Below are 17,930 nucleotides of genomic sequence, written 5' to 3' on the forward strand. Positions count from 1 at the left end.
CAAAAACCAGGGATCTCTAGTTAGTGATTTTAGTGCTTTTCTATATATGAAAAGATCTTGGGTGTGTATGTATGTGCAAATCTTGGGTGATTAGAGTTCTTCCTTAGATGCATCTCAACAGTCTAGGAACCATGTGTCCAAAACACAGAATATTTCATCTTTTTTTTTCTTTCCCCCATCCTGAATTGCCTTCCTGGCACACTGTTGGTGGGTGACTTCCTTGAGTAGTGACTTAACTCTTTGTTTAACTGGATGATGGGTGAGCTTCCTGGTTCTTTTTGTTTTCAACTGTGAGGAAGGGGGTGCAGCTGAATAGGGGGAGAGAAAGGGGGCAAGAGGGAGCAGGCTGCATTCTAGCCATATTATTTATGAAATGTGTGATCATGACAGAGGTCCTTAACTTCTGTGTGGCTAGTTTCCCTTCTGATAAATGGTGACAGTAGATCTCATCTTGCAGGATAGTGGCATAGCAATTCTAAACCTGTATCATCATCTCTAACACCCAGCAGTGGGTGGAGTCTCCATTTGTGATGTCTTATCAAGACACCACTTGAATTACAGGAAATTGGAAAACTTAACTTTGCGGAGCTGGGGACACCAGGAGGACTTTATTTTCCCCCAATATTTGACCCCACATGGAAGGGCTATATCTAGGTTCCAAACCTAGGGAGAACTCCATGAACACTACTGGGGCAGCAGACCTGAGGCCTGACCTTCTTTTTCCCACCCTCAGGGCCTGAAGAGGATCTCTGCCTACATGAAGTCTAGCCGCTTCCACCCAAACCCTATGTTTCTAAAGCTTGCCGTGTGGGGCAACAAGTAGTGCCTCCAACTAGGAGATGGACGTGAGGAGCCAGTGCCCTGGAGACCAGATGCACCTTCCCGCACACAGAACCTTCTGTCTTTTTCTTTCTCTTTCTGTTCACTCTAGATGCTCTCTTGGCCCCCTTATCTCTCTCCCACACTCCTTTCCATCCCTACTTTAAAGATTCAGTTTCCCATAATTTTTGAGCAAATTCCCCCCCCCACCGACCCCCACCCCACATTATCCCTCCTGCACTGAAGCCACCCAGGCTGTCCTTCCCTTCCATGGTTGCTTCTGCTGGAGGAACCCATCCAGACCCCTGGCCCATAGCGCTCTGCTCTGAGCTCCCAGCACTGCCCTGAACACCAGACCTGGCCTGGTGTGCAGACCATGCTTCCCAGTGTGGTTCCCGCCCCGCCTGTCTGATTCCCAGGAAAGCCTTATTCACAGCTGTTGTGTCTTGTCTTATTCCCTCCTGGCTTCCTGGAGTCACGAATGACTGTGTTGGGTGTACAGGGGTGTCCATTTTCTCTTCTGCTGTCCACTGCAGGGCCACATGGATGGGCATGCATGTGTGTGCAGAGGGGGTGGGGCTTGCTTGTTCATTTCTATCTCCACTTCATGCACCTCCGTTCCTTAGCATCAAGTCTCTACAGAAGGAGGGCCCTTCTGTGCCTGGTTTCCTCTTTGACTCAGCATTCATGGGCTGCCTCCTGTCAGCTTGCAGTACTCTGTGTCATGGTTCAGGGGACTCTCGGGTGCTGGGGAAGGGGTCTGAGCAGTTTGCTGATGGTGCGGAATCCTGGTGGATTCGCTTCTGTCACCCTTTCCTGAAAGCTTACCCTGCTCTAGATACCCTTCATGTGCCTTCTTAAAACGTATCTCAGTAAAGTCTGCCCCTACTGTATTACAATTGTGTTTTACTTGTTTTCCTCTCCAGCTTGACCATAAAGTCACTGGGGAAAGAATCCATGTCTTATTTGACTTTATGTCTCTAATATCTATTTTGCTGCCTGGCACATTAAATATTTAAAGAAAGTTGGAAATTTGAAAGAATTATCTCTAGTTTAAGCCCTGCAAAGTGTACAGGCATTATATGGATTTAGAGGTCTGGATATAGTTATCTCAGCCACTTGAGGTAAAGAATAAATTGCAGAAGATTTAAAATCTACAGGTCTGGGGGAAAGCCATTAGGTCTCATTAACTTAAGCATTTAGTAGGCTGTAACTGGCCCTTGTATAACTTGACCTGAAATGGGCAGGTCTAGTATAGCCACTCTGTGCGGTCAAAAGGTGGAGTGCCATTTTATATCAGGGTGCCTGCACCTGCAAACTGCAAAAGTACTGCCTCAATACCTGAGGCATAACCTCAAGTCTTAGCTCAGAACAAGGAGTATCTTTAGAGAAGTTTCCTGTTGAGCAGTTCTCCAGTTGGTCATTTATTGCAGTTTAAATAAACGAAGAACAGTAAGAATAATTGTAAAGTCTTTCAGAATTATATGATTAAAGAGAAAACTGGTATAATAGAAAAAAAAAAGCCCAGTAAAAGAGAGCAGCCAAGATGGTGTAGTATTAAGACTCTGAGCTCACCTTCTCTCATGAGCACATCAAAAGTCACAACTATCTGCAGAAGATGCGTCGATCAAAAAATACTGGGACCTACCAGAAAAGATCTTCTATAACTAAAAGACATAAAGAAGAAACCACAATAAGACAGGTAGGCAGGGAGGACTTCTGCTATCATGAAATCCCATACCTCCCGTAGGGGTGACCCACTAACCTGAGAATCATTATATTGCATAGGTTCTTCCATGCGTGGGCTAAGTAACTTCAGTCGTGTCTGATTCTTTGTGACCCCATGAAGATCATGGCATCCGGTCCCATCACTTCATGGGAAATAGATGGGGAAACAGTGGAAACAGTGTCAGACTTTATTTTTGGGGGCTCCAAAATCACTGCAGATGGTGATTGCAGCCATGAAATTAAAAGACGCTTACTCCTTGGAAGAAAAGTTATGACCAACCTAGATAGTATATTCAAAAGCAGAGACATTACTTTGCCGACTAAGGTCCGTCTAGTCAAGGCTATGGTTTTTCCTGTGGTCATGTATGGATGTGAGAGTTGGACTGTGAAGAAGGCTGAGCGCCGAAGAATTGATGCTTTTGAACTGTGGTGTTGGAGAATACTCTTGGACTGCAAGGAGATCCAACCAGTCCATTCTGAAGGAGATCAACCCTGGGATTTCTTTTGAAGGAATGATGCTGAAGCTGAAGCTGAAGCTCCAGGACTTTGGCCACCTCATGCGAAGAGTTGACTCATTGGAAAAGACTCTGATGCTGGGAGGGATTGGGGGCAGGAGCAAAAGGGGACGACCGAGGATGAGATGGCTGGATGGCATCACGGACTCAATGGACGTGAGTCTGAGTGAACTCTGGGAGATGGTGATGGACAGGGAGGCCTGGCGTGCTGCAATTCATGGGGTCGCAGAGTCGGGCATGACTGAGCGACTGAACTGAACTGAACTGTAGCCCACCAGGCTCCTCTGTCCATGGGATTCTCTAGGCAAGAATACTGGGGTGGGTTGCCATTTCCTCCTCCAAGGGATCTTCCCAACCCAGGGATCAAACCTGCATCTCCTGCATTGGCAGGCAGGTTCTTTACCACTAGCACCACCTGGAAAGCCCAGTTCTCCTATAGGGGAACTGTTTTTGTTCACTGCTGCTGCTACTGCTAAGTTGCTTCAGTTGTGCCCGACTCTGTGAGACCCCATAGACGGCAGCCCACCAGGCTCCTCCATCCCTGGGATTCTCCAGGCAAGAACACTGGAGTGGGTTGCCATTTCCTTCTCCAATGCAGGAAAGTGAAAAGTGAAAGGGAAGTCGCTCAGTCGTGTCCGACTCTTCGTGACCCCATGGACTGCAGCCTACCAGGCTCCTCTGCCCATGGGGTTTTCCAGGCAAGAGTACTGGAGTGGGTTGCCATTTACTAGCAATATAATTTTATTGGAATATGGAATTTAAACAGGTTTTATTTTTTAAAAAAGCAATCTAACCTTATAGAAATGTATGACATTATTAAAAAGTTAATAAAGATTCTAAAGGGTGATGGGGTAGACATATTGAGCTCCACCCTAGTTGTGAGGTCCCCAGAACTGTGGCATGACGCTGCGGCCGGGGGTAGGAGACTGCTTGTAGAGCATGAGTGAGGGTTGAGCCCCACAACAGGCTCCCAGCCTGGGAGTCCAGCACTGGGAAGATGAACCCCTAGAGAGTCTAGCTTTGAAGGCCAATGGAGAGTAACTGCAGGGGCCCCATAGGCCTAGAGGGAATGGGATTTCACTCTGAAAGGGTTTACACAAACCAGAGGGACCCCTGAAGCACTGGCCTCAGCCAGTTAAGAGGCTGGGACCCGCAGTATCACAGATGCCCAAGGACTCTTAAAGCAGAATCAAGGGGCAAAGTTAGGAGGTGGTCTGTGTCAAGTCAAGAGACTGGGCTGCACTACAAGAAGTTCCGGGCTTACCCCTGGATCCTGACCATCAAGTGCATTGGTATCTCCCGCATTGACCTGAAATTACCCGCTAATAATACAAGTTCCATGCCTAGTATTCCTCCATCATTGTTGTATCAGCAGAGAAAGATGAAGCTGATAGAGATCCCAAGCTAGCAGCCTGCAGAAAATGGAAGTTTATTCTTTCATGTCCCATGACGAATAGGCCAGGCTGTTGAGGCAGCTCTGCTCCATGAAGTTATTCGGGAACTGAAGCTCATTTCATCCTGTGGCTCTGCCGTTAGCAAGGTTGCTTCCTCATTTCCTTGGTAGCAGATGTACCATGGGTGTGGGGAAGAAAACAGAGCAAACCTAAGGAGGCAACTTCCCGGTATACAAGTGAGGCAGAAGTTGCAAACATCACAACTGATCACATTCCATTTGTGATCAGAGTCACAAGGGTAGACAGATATTTCAACAGAAAAATAAATTTGGTGGCCAATTTCAGTCTGTCCCACACCCAGGAGAGAGAGGATAAAGGTTAAACCCAAGACAAGGAGAAACCTGTAAGGCAGTGGTTTCAAGCAGGGAGAATAGAAAGCAAAGTATTAAAGATAAGATCTTTATCTTCAGATAGACCAAAGGGGAGTGGAGTATTCTTTAGTGTTTCTTGTTGAAACAGGAAAATAATTTTTTAAAGGTATTGGTAGCTCACTAAATCTCTGGGGAGGCCAGGGAGTTGGCATTGGAAGCTGGGTAACTAGGAAGTGTGCCTAACCACATGGGGGGCTGTCCTGGAGACGACCCCATAGCCACTGCGGGGCACAGATGCTGGAGCTCCTACCTGTGTCATGCGGTACCGGATGTGAAGGTCTCATCACTGCTGCCTCCAGCATCCTGATCCCTCCACCACTACCTGTGCCAGATAAATGCTCAGGGTCTGCTTCTTTAGAACTGAGGTCCGTACTACCGTGTGCAGTTAACAGAACCTGGGTCACAGGCCTTTACCTCAGCCACAAGGGAGGCTGCAACAGCAGGTGAATTCATTAGAATTAAGTTCTGCTGTGTATAACTAAATAATAACAGTGGCTTATAGACTTCCCTGGCAGTCCAGTGATTAGGAGTCCACCTACCAGTACAGGGGACATGGGTATGATCCCTGGTCTGGGAAGATGTCACATGCTTCAGGGCAACTGAGTCCATATACCACAATTACTGAGCCTGCGCTCTAGGGTCCAGAGGCTGCAACAAGAGAAGCCACCGCAAGAAGCCTGAGCACTGAGACTATAGAGTAGCCCCCGCTCACCACCACGAGAGAAAGCCCACTCAAAGCAACAAAGACTCTGCACAGCCAAACATTATATGCATATGGATAAAAACAGTGGCTTGAGTAGGACAGAAGTTTATTTCTCATGTGAAAAAAGCTCTGGAGGTAAATAGTTAAGCACTAGGAATGCTGGCTTCATAGTAGTCTTAATGACTCAGCTTTTTAACTTTATGCTTCATCATCCTGAATGGGTGTTTTCCATTCTCTATGTCACCTCATAGACACAAAACAGCTGCTAAAGCCCTGTCACATCTGCTTTGCAAACAGCAGGAGGGAGAAAGAGGAGTGGGTCTTGCTCTTTCCCTCTCACAGAAAAACTTTCTGGAAGTAACATAACACTTCTATTTATATCTCATTCGCTAGAACTTCATCATTTTGGAAATGACATCTTCTGCCTGGAAAGTAACATGCCCAGCAGGAGTGGAGATTCTGTGACAGCAGAAGACGGGGACATGGATATTGAGAGCCAACTAGCAGTCTTCTACCTGGGGGAGGTGGGACCTGTAGTCTGAGAAATTCCACACCTGTGAGAAGGATGTTTAAAAGATGCAGAGGACGGACACCTAACAGAAACATCCTTTTGCACATGTGCGTTTTCAATCATCACTACCATCACCACAACAGAATACTCATGCCTACTGTAATACAACCATCCCTGTACAAACAAAAATACATCCACCCTCTTTCATCAAAACAGGGACAACCCAGTGTCATCAACTACTGCATCCAGCTCCAAGTCTGGCATTTTGGGATAACATTCATATTGATATTCTGAAAATGCCAGACTAAAGCATAAGGTCAATGACTCCCAATTCAGTCCATACGAAATATTAAGGGAATGGGAGGTAGAAAAAAGGCAAAATTAGATGAGCTCTGTAATTTAATAGAAAACAGCCTACACTCACATTGGCAAATAAGCTGTTTTGCCTTCATCTATCACACATATAGGGGCTTCCCAGGCAGCTCAGTGGTAAAGAACCCATCTGCCAATGCAGAAGATGTGGGTTCAATCTGTGGGTGGGGAAGATCCCCTGGAGGAGGAAATGGCAACCCATTCCAGTATTCTTCCCTGGAAAAATCCCATAGACAGAGGAGACTGGCAGGCCACAGTCCACAGGGTTGCAAAGAGTTGAACATGATTGAGCACTTGTTTGTTTTTGTTTTGTTTTTTAAACCATACATATGCCCTTCTATGGGCTTCCCTCATAGCTCAGTTGGTTAAGAATCTGCCTGCAATGCAGGAGACCTGGGTTCGATCCCTGGGTCGGGAAGATCCTCTGGAGAAGGAAATGGCAATCCACTCCAGTATTCTTGCCTGGAAAATCCCATGGACAGAGGAGCCTGGTGGGCTACAGAGTCGGACCACAAGAGTCAGACACGACTTAGTGACTAAACCACCACATGCCCTTCTATGGCGAGAGATTCCAAAGAGATACTGCATAATAAAGCTTTTACACTAAACATCTAAATCTGCAAACTAAAGTTACTCCCTGGATCGGCTCTTGTGTCCATCCCTCTGGTGACCTCACTTTCAGGTTCGCTGTTATCCCACTTTCTTAGTCTACCACCTGACTGATGACAAACACACAGAGACCAGCCTGCTCTATATAGCAACTCAAGACTTGGAAGCAAAGAATAAGGTCCAGTCCTGGTGGATTCCGTAACAAGTCTTCCAGAATATGCCCATTATTCTATTCCTGTTAATCAGACCTGGCTTTTCCCAACTCTTCCCAACACAATCCCCCGACAAAGCACAGCACTGTCTAAAAGATCCAACAGCCACTCTGCATTTCCTACATTCTACTTTTCTTCCCATTTTAAACATAATTCTGGAAAGAAGCAGATAGGGTTTCAGTCATGGTTTACAAAAATCTGTTAGTACTATTGGAAACATTTCACCACAGAAGATAAAATATAGATCTAGCCTCATTTCCCCTCAAACATCTCACCTGGCATGCAAATTAGCCTGTTGGTTCTAGCCCCACCTCTCCCCACCTCTGTAAACACTCCTTCTAGTGACAACACCTCAGGTTGGCCCTCTGCCTCTATGTGTCTTCTGCACAGCAGCACCTATTCGTTTGAAATTCAAACATACATACGTCTATTTAATCTTTTCTTCTGGATTTAAGTCTCACGTGTGACACACCTATAATTATTTTTATTGAAAATCCTCCCAAAACACAAAGAGCTCATACCTGCTGGTCCTCAGTGATGTTTCATTGCAATCTGGCCTGAGCAAGCAGCAGACCAGGCCATGAAATCTCATCACCCACTCTCCAGCCTCAGAGTTCTTGGCTGATCTCTGGAACCTCCCTGAACCTGATCTTCTGTGCTCCCTCCAAGCACTTCTGCCATCTACTTCAAGAACAGGGCATTCTGTGTTGCGTTTTATCTCCCAACCAGAACAGAGTGAAATTCTTAAGGTTCCTTGAGACCATTAAGCACTTTTCTGAAGCAAACTCTTCTTTCCATTTTCATTAGAAGGGAATCAATGCGTTGTTGTGTCTACTCTGAGTCAGGCTCTACACAAGCTCCAAATAAAATTTGCTTAAGTCACTGTCCCTGCTCTCAGGCAACATATGGTTCAATGGCAGAGATAGACATTTAAGCCAGCAACTAGAGTTCAGTAAGTGCTGACAGAGGAAAACGTTGAATCCTATAAACAGGGACTTAAAGTCAGTGCACGGAAATTACCTGGGTGGAAGGTAGAGGAACGTCACTCAGGAGAAACCAAATCTCAGTGGCTTAATGCATGTTTATTTCTTGCTCACCCTTCCTGTCCACTGCAGTCAACAGCCCCTGGTTTTCCTGGTCTGTCAGAGACCCAGACTGATAGAGGCTTCCACAGCAGTCTGAAGTAGATACATTCACTCGCACAGTGGCTTTTTAATTTTTTGCCTGGAAAATGTGTAATTTCCACTGCGTTTAATTGGCCAAAGCAAGTCAGAATGTTACATGTAAGTTCAGGAGGGAAGTAACACCTCTCTAAAAGGGAAACAATGATAAATCATTGGTGACAATCACTAATACTTCCCAGAGGGATCATCAGTTGTGGCTCCCTCAGGTAGGGGCTTCTCAGCTTACCTTATATGGTGAATAGGCATTAGGCAGGCTTAGCTGGCCAGAACAAAAGCATTCCAGGCAGAGGGAACAGCAAGTGTAAAAGCGTGAAGATAAAAGAACATGGTGCTTTTAGATAATTCATAAGTTTATGTAACATTCATCCATTCTAAATGCTTTGGAAATACTGGCTTATTCCTGACAAGGTCCAGTGGCCGGGGGTGGAGGTGGTGGTGGGCGGGGGGCGCTGGTTTGTTTGTCAGAGAAGGCACAGGAGGCCAGAGTTTACTGTAGCAAGGCCAGGATCTCAACACAGGTAGCCTGACTCTGGAGTCTAGGGTATTCAGAAAAGCTAGAACCCAATGCTCCAGGGAAAGGGATGGACATCTGCCAAGAGATGTAGCTGGAGAGGAAGCAGAGGTCAGGCTATGACGGGTTTTGCAAACTGGAGGAGACTGTCTTTTTCTGAAGGCCTAAGAAGCCATTAGCCATATTCAAGCAGCAGTGATGTGAGCAAACTTACATATTAGGAAAATCACTGGCTAAATGTTACTTCCCTCCTCTACCATCCACCTGGACTCCTTAAATCCCTTTGATCCACATGGCTTACTGTACCACCTAGTCCTGCAGCTGAGGGATAAGGAAAATGCAATTTCTGTACCAAGTCCAGGTTTTAATAAGCTGTTAAACTACTTTTAAAGGCAGATCCATTTCTGTACACATCACCTATTCCATCCATGAAATAACTCTACAAATTTTTCTTGACTCACATAAGCTATTTCCTTCTGAACTGGAAATGTCTTTATCTAGCTGCTCAATAATGAATACAAATGAAGTTCTCTACTTTTGGCGGAACTTCACCACATTCAGCTACCACAAGTTAAAAGTTCTGACTGATGCTACCCGCACAGACCCATCACTAGTCGCCTAGCTTCACATTTGTGCGATCTCTATGTCCCTGGGGTGACAGGGTATCCACTTTCCTTCTTTGCTTGAAGGCAGCCATTGTGAGAGCATTCTCTTCTTGCTCATCTTAGAACTAGAGTCAGGGGCAGTTGGGACCTGGGGGAGCCACATCTCCCCATTGTATGACTTTTGCTGTAGTTTATTAGAAGTCATAGGTCCTGCCCGCACTCAAAGGGAGAGGATTTCACAAGAGCCTGAGTACCAGGAGGTGGGATTATGAGGGCCATTTTAAAGTCTGTTCACCAAAGAGGCAAAGAAATGAAAAACGGGCCCTTCAGTCCCTGGAGAAAGGAATCCTTAGGAAAAGTGTCCACCAGCAAGAAATCCTTGTCAATTTCCCAAGCTTTTCCAATACTTTATAAACTTTAAATTTGTTCATCTGAAAAATGGTCCTCTTACTGGTATAAATTTCAATTTCTTGAATTATAAACATCTTTTTAACTTTGGGGCCATCAATATTTCTATTTCCATAAGTTATCTGTCCATAGCTTTTGTTCACTTTTATAAAACTGAGTTACCACCATAATGATATCACCTCACACCAGTCAGAATGTCATCATTAAAAGTCTACATATAATAAATGCTGAAGTGGGTGTAGAGCAACGGGAACCGTCCTGCACTATTGGTGGGAATATAAATTGGTGCAGCCAATATGGAGAGCAGCATGAAAGTGAAAGTGCTAGTAGTTCAGTTGTCTCCAAGTCTCTGTAACCACATGGACTGTAGCCCACCAGGCTCCTCTGTCCAAGCAATTCTCCAGTCAAGAATACTGGAGTGGGTAGCCATTCCCTTCTCCAGGGGATCTTCCCAACACAGGGGTCAAATCCCATCTCCTGCATCACAGATTCTTTACTGTCTGAGCCACCAGGGAAGCCCAGAGAACAGTATGGAAGTTCCTTAAAAAACTAAAAATAGAGCTGCAATATGATCCAACAATATTACTCCCAGGCACACACCCAGAAAAGATGAAATTTCTACTTTGAAAAGACACATGCACCTCAGCGCTCTTAGCAGCGCTATTTACAACAGCCAAGACATGGACACAAACAATTCCACTGACAGATGAATGGATGAAAAAGATGTAGTACATATATATATATATATATATATATATATATATATATATACACGGTGGAGTATTACTCAGACATAACAAAAGAATGAAACAACACTGTCTGCAGCAACATGGATGGACCTAGAGATTATCCTACTAAGTCAGAGAAATGATATCACTTATATGTGCTGCTGCTGCTGCTGTGTGTACATCTAAAAAATCGATACAAATGAACATAAAAAGTAAATTTATGGTTACCAAAGTGAAAAGGTCGGGGTAATGGGAGGGAATAGATTAGGAGTTTGGGATTAACTGACAGACACTACTATATATAGAATAAATAATAATGACCTATTGTATGGCACAAGGAATTACGTTTAAGGAAGGCCTTGATGATTGCAGTTCAGTTCAGTCAGTGGTGTCTGACTCTTGGCAACCCCATGAACCACAGCATGCCAGGCCTCCCTGTCCACCACCAACTTCCAGAGTTTACCCAAACTCATGTCCATTGAGTTGGTGATGCCATCTAACCATCTCATCCTCTGTCGTCCCCTTCTCCTCCTGCCTTCAATCTTTCCTAACACCGGGTCTTTTCAAATGAGTCAAGTCTTTGCATCAGGTGGCCAAAATATTGGAGTTTCAGCTTCAACATCAGTCCTTCCAGTGAACACCCAGGACTGATTTCCTTTAGGATGGACTGGTTGGATCTCCCTGCAGTCCAAGGGTCTGTTTCTGATCTCCAGTTTGAGTCCATAGTACCACACAATTTTACTTGAAATCTTCTACAACTACCCCCCAATTTTACTTGAAATCTTCCCAAATCTACCACACAACTTTACTTGGAGACTTCACCAAGTCTTCACAGGGGGTACAGTCTCATTTAACAACCTGTTATCTAGGCTGTGAAATCTCACCTTACTCTCAAGGTCTGGGCAAGAGCTTCTAGCCCTTGAACTCAGGTGCAGGGTAGGCGAACGCCAATTTGCAGTTGCCGGGGTCCAGCCCCGGTGGATCCAGGGAATTCGAAGGGTGCACGGCGTTGGCGTGGAAAGACTTGTTTATTTATTAATATAAGATTAGATTAAGAAACTATAGTGTAGTAGGAAGATTAAGTGGAGAAAGAGGGCTGAATAGCTTGGTTTACGCGGAAGACCAATAAAATTCCAGACAAGGAATTTGCACCATCTACGTTGGGCCCCCGGCGCTCGCTTGACTATCTAAGGGTGCCTCACCTTAGGCTCCCTTTCGCGCGGGTCTTAACAGCCAGGGCAAGTAAGTAGACCTGGCGAGCCTCCGCGCCCCAGGTGGAGATTCAGCCTGAAATTAAAGTAAAGAGCGGAGGGAGGGAAAGAGAGAGAAGAGAGAAAGAGAGAGACACGGAGGGAGCCAGATTCCCAAGAAACCAGGCCGAGAGACTAGTCCGAGAAACTGGTCCAATCCTTTATTGTTCAGAAGGCCTTTTATATTTTTGATAAAACATGGAGATCAATGGGTAACACAAAATTATGTAGCGTTCGCAGCCCAGACTCTTTCTATACATCATTTTGTATACAAAAGGTCTCAGGTGATTTACATTATCTTCTGGCCAAGAGGCTTGTTAACACTTTTTGGCTCTCTTCCTTAATGAATGTTAATTTTGTTTCCCCTGAAGTGTTTTTCTTTAATCTACATCTCCTTAAAGCGCTAAAGTTACATCTCTATAGAACAAAGGCCCAGTGGGTTATAACAAAGAAGGTACTTAACTCAAACATCTAATGTTGCTAATACCAGGTCTACTACTTGTTTTTCTATATACCAACTATATCTAAAAATAAAGGATATGAAAATTTAGCAGCAAGCATTGACTCAACAAATGAAACTTTTAATCAGTCCTATTCTAAAGATTTTGACTCTTTGGAAGCCCCTACATTTCTAGGATGTTTTAAGCTTCCTGTGCCTCCTGCGGTCAGGAGGCCTCAAACAATCACATGCACAGCTGTACGAGTCCTGCAGGCAGGCTAGAAAGCCATCAGAGGGGTTTTTGGATTGAAACACTCTTTCAAATGTAGAAGACTAAAGCCAAGCCCTGAATTGACTTTTCCAAAGAATGTCAGAAGAGTGGAAAAGCAGAGCACAAAAACCGGCAGATTTTTGTTGGGGTACATGCTTAGGAATTTCCAGAGGGGCCCCTGAAGTCTGAGCACGCCTTGCGTATGTCAGCTTCCTTCCTCATGACCTTGTCACGGGCGGGATTCCTCACACTGGCTCCCAGCATGCAGTGATTGAATTCACATGTCCTTACTCCCCTTTGGCCTTTATTCCCAACAGAAATCAAGCTGGACACCAGTAGCCTGAATGCTATTTATTGAAAAGAGCAGGAAAGAGGGGGTACAAGTATCCTACGGACGGAATGGAACAAAACAAGCAGTACAAGCCTGCGTCCTGCTCAGCAGATTCTCCTGTTGCCCCACTGGGCCATCTTGTTGTTGACAGGCATCTTAAGGAAGCGGTCAGACTGCATGTAGGTAGCTATTTTCTCCAAAGCCTGAAGGGAAAGCACACCAAATCTTATAAAGACTCTAACCCAGGCCAAAAGACCCATTTCAAAACAGTAGCATTCGCATGCTGCCTGCCCCATGTCCCTCATCCCCACCACTTCTTCTAGACAGTGACTTCAAGGTATAGAAGGAAGCCAGGACCTTCCCAAGACTTAAAGGTTTAGAGGTGTCCAACCACTGATCCCTTTAGGCAAAAGCTGGTGTTAGGCAAGACTATACAACAATGGGGTCCCTTGAGGGCCCAGGCCAGCCTGTGTTTTTTATGAGAAAGGTGCAAGAGGCATTACCTCAAAGCGGCACATGAAAGCCTTCAGATTCGGAAATTCATCCAGGCACTTGGGCTCAAACATACGGTTCTGATCTAAGACATCATAGGTGAGGAAATCCACAAAGGTGAGCTACAGGGACAATAAGATCATCAGGTCTGGGGAGTTCATTAATACCTGCAGAGACAGAAAAGGATCCCCTCCCTTTCCTTTCTTCTACCTTTTCCCCTGCAAACCATGAGAATTTCCCCAGGAACAAGGAGAACTGTTTCAGTTGTCCAGGTAGCTGTTCCAAGTACCGAGGCTTCAGCTTTTCCTGGGGGAGAAGTAAAAGTGAAAGTGAGAGCAGCTGCCATCATCTCCATGAATCAGGGCATGGGCCAATGATGGACTTAGCAGCCCTTTCTCCAGCTGCCTTTCTCCATGCCTTCAGAAGAGGTGGCAGATGGAAAGGAGGGATGTGGAAAGAAGAAGGGCCAACACCAGAGTTACATGACAAACAAATCCTCCAGAAATAAGAGTTCTGTTTCTCATTCTGACAGACTTGGTGGGAAGGTAGCAGGAGCAGAATGGGGCAGATTTAACCCTTGAGTTCCTAAAGGCTCCTTTTTCTTGACGCCTTCCTGTTCAGGAAACTCACGTGGTCAGGGTTGTAGCAGAGTTGTACCAGTTGCATGCGAAAATCCATTATTTGGTTCTCCATGATGTCCACTCGAATCCTTTCCTCTTCAGTGTCACCGCCTGTAGACCAAATGACAGGAAATCACCCTTGGCCTTATCCATTCCCAGGTGAGCTCCCCTCACAACACCAGCCCTACCCCACTCACACATATTGTGCTTGCGGGCGATGTAGCGCAAGATGGCATTGCTCTGGGTGAGCCTGTTCTTACCATCCATGAGATAGGGCAGCTGGAAAGAAAAGGACAGGCCAAATGTACCACCTCTCTCTTGCCTCCCTGCCTCTCTCTCTCGGAAAAGAAGGCTTGCAGGGAAGAGAAAATTAGAGAGAAAATGCTGTGTTAGAAGAAAGAAGAAAGAAAGTAAAAGGTTAGCAACTGAGTCTACACTTGATTCTAGACAGGGGTGCTTTACTGCGTGTGTGTTTGTGTACAGGTATGTGCACGCTATGCACTTTTTCTCCGAATTAGGCTTTTAAATGCATAAAACAAATTACATGTTACATAATTTATGACATTAAAAGAACAAAATTCTAAGATTAATATGTGCCAATGAATGCATTAAATAACAAGAAGATGTAATGACTATCATACTTTCAAAGTATGATAAGTATAAATAATATTTATTTATAATATCTGCAGCACATGTAATACAAAAATACCCAGTCACAGGTTTGGCTAATAATCAAGGCCACATTGCCTACATTCACAACAGAAGGAACTGTTCACTTTTAGCTAGTGGTTAGTAGAAATGCAAATGTAATTTTTTCTCCATCCAAGTCTAAGGACCCCCTGAATTCTATCTATTCTATCGAGATGAAGAGCCCTTATTCTACAAACCACTAGCGGAGAGAGGAAAGGAGCAAGGATATAGTTGAAGCCCTTCCCTTCTGCCCCCTCTTCTCCTAAAACCACGTACATTAGGAAAGTCCAGGTCTAGTTTGAATTTCACATCCAGCCACTGGCTCTTATCATAGTCAGGAGCTGTAAGAGAAAGAATGAAGTGCGATCCAACCAGCTTAATATCCCACCTGAGGAGCGTGGAAAGATTTAGAGACACACTCTAGTTCCAATTCCTCACAAGTGTGCTAAGTCGCCTCAGTGTGGCTGACTCTGCGACCCTGTGGACTATAGCCTGCCAGGCTCCTCTGTTCGTGGGATTCTCCAGGCAAGAACTGGAGTGGGTTGCCATGCCCTCCTCCAGGGGATCCTCCTGACCCAAGGATCAAACCCACATCTCATGTCTCCTGCATTGTCAGGCAGGTTCTTTATCACTAGCGCCACCTGGGAAGCCCAATACCTTACATACCCAGACCCCAAAAGCTTAGCCATTACCATCAGTGTTAAAGCAGAGTTGAGCTATGGCAGGAGGAAAATTCCCAGCTCTCTCCCCACACTAAACACAGCAGGGAGCTCCCAGGTGACTGGTGGCAGAAGTCCCACCCGACCTTAGCGTGATGCCACCCTCTAGGCACAAGAAGACAGCAACAGGAGGAAGACGTGCTCGGCTCAACGCGGCGTCGCACCGGCACCTAGTGAAGCATTACCTTCCCCGCACGTGTATCTTTTCTCTTCATAGGATGTATCCGTGAACTCCAGGAGCATGCGGATGGCGTGCGCCAGCTGATGGGTCGGGGAAGAGGGGTGGGGGTGGGGAAAGCTCTCGGTCAGCACCTGCGCAGTTTCCCCCCACCCCATCCCCAACATCCTCCACCCCTCACTCGCCAACGTCCCTGCTAGGGCTGCCGAGACGCCGCATCCCGCCGGGATGGGGTGGTTAAGCAGCTCCCGAGACCTACCCCAGGCTGGCTTGCTGCCCTAAGCCCCTCTCCCCCAAGGCCAGCGTCTCCGCGGCCCCGGAGCTCGCAGGGGGCAGGCCGCGCACCGTTGCGCAGCGCGGCGTAGGAGGTTTGGCCTCGGAGAACGCTGACCAAGAGGACCCCCCGCTAGTTCCGCGTCAGTCTCCCAGACCGAGTGGCTTAGCCGCTGAGACCGCACTCACCCCGCGAATATCCCAGTAACCTAGAACCATAGACTTTGACGAAGCCATGTCGATATCGCCCGTGTGCCTTCGCGCACTGGCGGTAGAAGGCCACCGGCAGGGGCTTTATACCCGTCGTAGGTAGGGGGTGCCAACGTGCGCGCCCTGACTCCGCCCCCGTCGTCCCCGCCCCCTCCCCGCCCCATCCCCGCCCCTCCCCGCCCCTCCCCGCCCCTCCCCGCCCCCTCCCCGCGCCCTCCCCGCGCCCTCCCCGCGCCCTCCCCGCGCCCTCCCCGCGCCCTCCGAATGTCCGCTTGGCTGTGCCCGCGCGACTTCCGCAGTTCCTGGGGCTGGGGGAGGATACTCCCGAGGCTAGACCCGTGAGGAGAATGGCCGGGCCCTGTGATTGAGTCTCTGTACTTTCCGCGCGTGAAGCCGCACTCGGTTTAATAGTTCAGTTAGAGTGGGATGGGGCTGAGCCCTAGCAGTCCAGGCCGTGAGGACCGTTACCCGTTGCCATATTTATCTAGTCGGGATGGGAGGTTTGGGGGGAAGTGGGCAAGCACCAGGAGTCGACAGAGCCTGACCATCAGGAATCGCTCTCTTTGGCGCGTGCACAGAGTGTGGATGGCAAGGAGTTCTGAGCTACTGGGTAGGTGCCTCGCCTGGCCTCTGCAGCACAGACACTTGGAACAGAGCCCCTAAACCCCTTAGGGCATGCGTGGGAAAACACATTTCCCCCTAGTTTGGGTATAGCAAAGATGAAACTTTTTAAAAGGACAGTTCACTAAAAGAAGAAAGGAAAAAAGTACAAATGCTTTGGGACCAATGAATTTATAATGTTTGGATTTCTCCTCCTAAGATAACAGGCCAGTCACAAACTAACTTGGGATATAAGACTAATGCTTATTGAAAACCTATGATATGCTAGTCAATAGTCTAGGTATTTCATGTATGCTAGCTAATTTATTCAAATTTAAGCTTCACAACAACTTCATGAAGTAGCTGTTACACCAATTTTATAGATTAGTGAGGCTTGGAGAGGTAGGGTGAGTTGCCTTTCTAATTTCAAGTGTCCATGGGTGGCCTAGAATTCACAACTAGGTCTGTGTAATAGCCCAACTTGTGCTAGGCCCTCTGCACTTGGATATCCAAACAGTCTCACCTCATCTCAGTCTTTGCTGGGAAATCTGGGGAGCCCTTGGGTTAAAATACATTTTTACCTGGTTCTGGAAGTTTTCCCTGTTTCTAGGACTCCTTCAGCTCCGTGAAGGCCCAGAAGACAATGTGTCAATATCGCCTCTCCGCATTCCCTCAAATTAACTTTTCTAGTTAACTTTTGCTCTTGACAGTCAAACCTTCAGGGTCTCACCTTTGTTCTATTTTGTGATGGAGAGTATTTGCTGTCTTATGCAGTGTTACCAGCTAGGAGAGATGATTTTCTGAGGCTAGGAACTTGAGGGAATGAGATAGGCAGGCAAAAAATAGGATATTTTGGCAGTATTAGGGTCCTGGACAGGTTCAACTGAGTGACTATGGGAAGATCTTTTCTTCTTCTTTTATTGCAGCATAATTGCTTTACAATGTTGTGTTAGTTTCTGCTGTAAAACAGGGTGAATCAACTGTATGTGTATAGATCCCCTCTGTCTTGAGCCTCCCTCCCATCCCACCCCCACCTCACCCCCTAGGTCATCACTGAGCACCAGGCTGAGCTCCCTGTGTTGTACAGCAGCTTCCCACTAGCTGTCTGTTTTACACATGATAGTGTA

General features: G+C 46.5%; 2 protein-coding genes across 3 annotated transcripts in view; one reads left to right on the forward strand and one right to left on the reverse strand.

The window, feature by feature from the left end:
* Positions 1-6,615, forward strand: part of LOC102190481 (glutathione S-transferase Mu 1) — a 29,489-nt gene extending 22,874 nt beyond the window's left edge. Inside the window, exon 8 of one of the 2 annotated variants that reach the window (XM_018045880.1) lies at positions 5,984-6,615. In XM_018045880.1, the coding sequence (XP_017901369.1) occupies positions 5,984-6,055 (72 nt within the window). In that variant the 3' untranslated portion in view covers positions 6,056-6,615. Of the gene's footprint in view, positions 1-733; positions 1,778-5,983 lie in introns of those variants that run through there. The other variant, XM_005677944.3, reaches the window with a different exon arrangement.
* On the reverse strand, positions 13,027-16,329 carry GSTM3 (glutathione S-transferase mu 3). The gene is made up of 8 exons (XM_005677937.3): positions 16,183-16,329; positions 15,728-15,803; positions 15,100-15,164; positions 14,331-14,412; positions 14,144-14,244; positions 13,724-13,819; positions 13,525-13,635; positions 13,027-13,224 (listed from the first exon to the last, which is right to left on the reverse strand). Exons 1-8 carry the CDS (start codon positions 16,228-16,230, stop codon positions 13,126-13,128), a joined length of 678 nt encoding a protein of 225 aa, XP_005677994.1. The 5' UTR covers positions 16,231-16,329; the 3' UTR covers positions 13,027-13,125.

This window comes from Capra hircus, chromosome 3 (genome assembly GCF_001704415.2).
Source record: "Capra hircus breed San Clemente chromosome 3, ASM170441v1, whole genome shotgun sequence".
NCBI classification, from domain to species: domain Eukaryota; kingdom Metazoa; phylum Chordata; class Mammalia; order Artiodactyla; family Bovidae; genus Capra; species Capra hircus.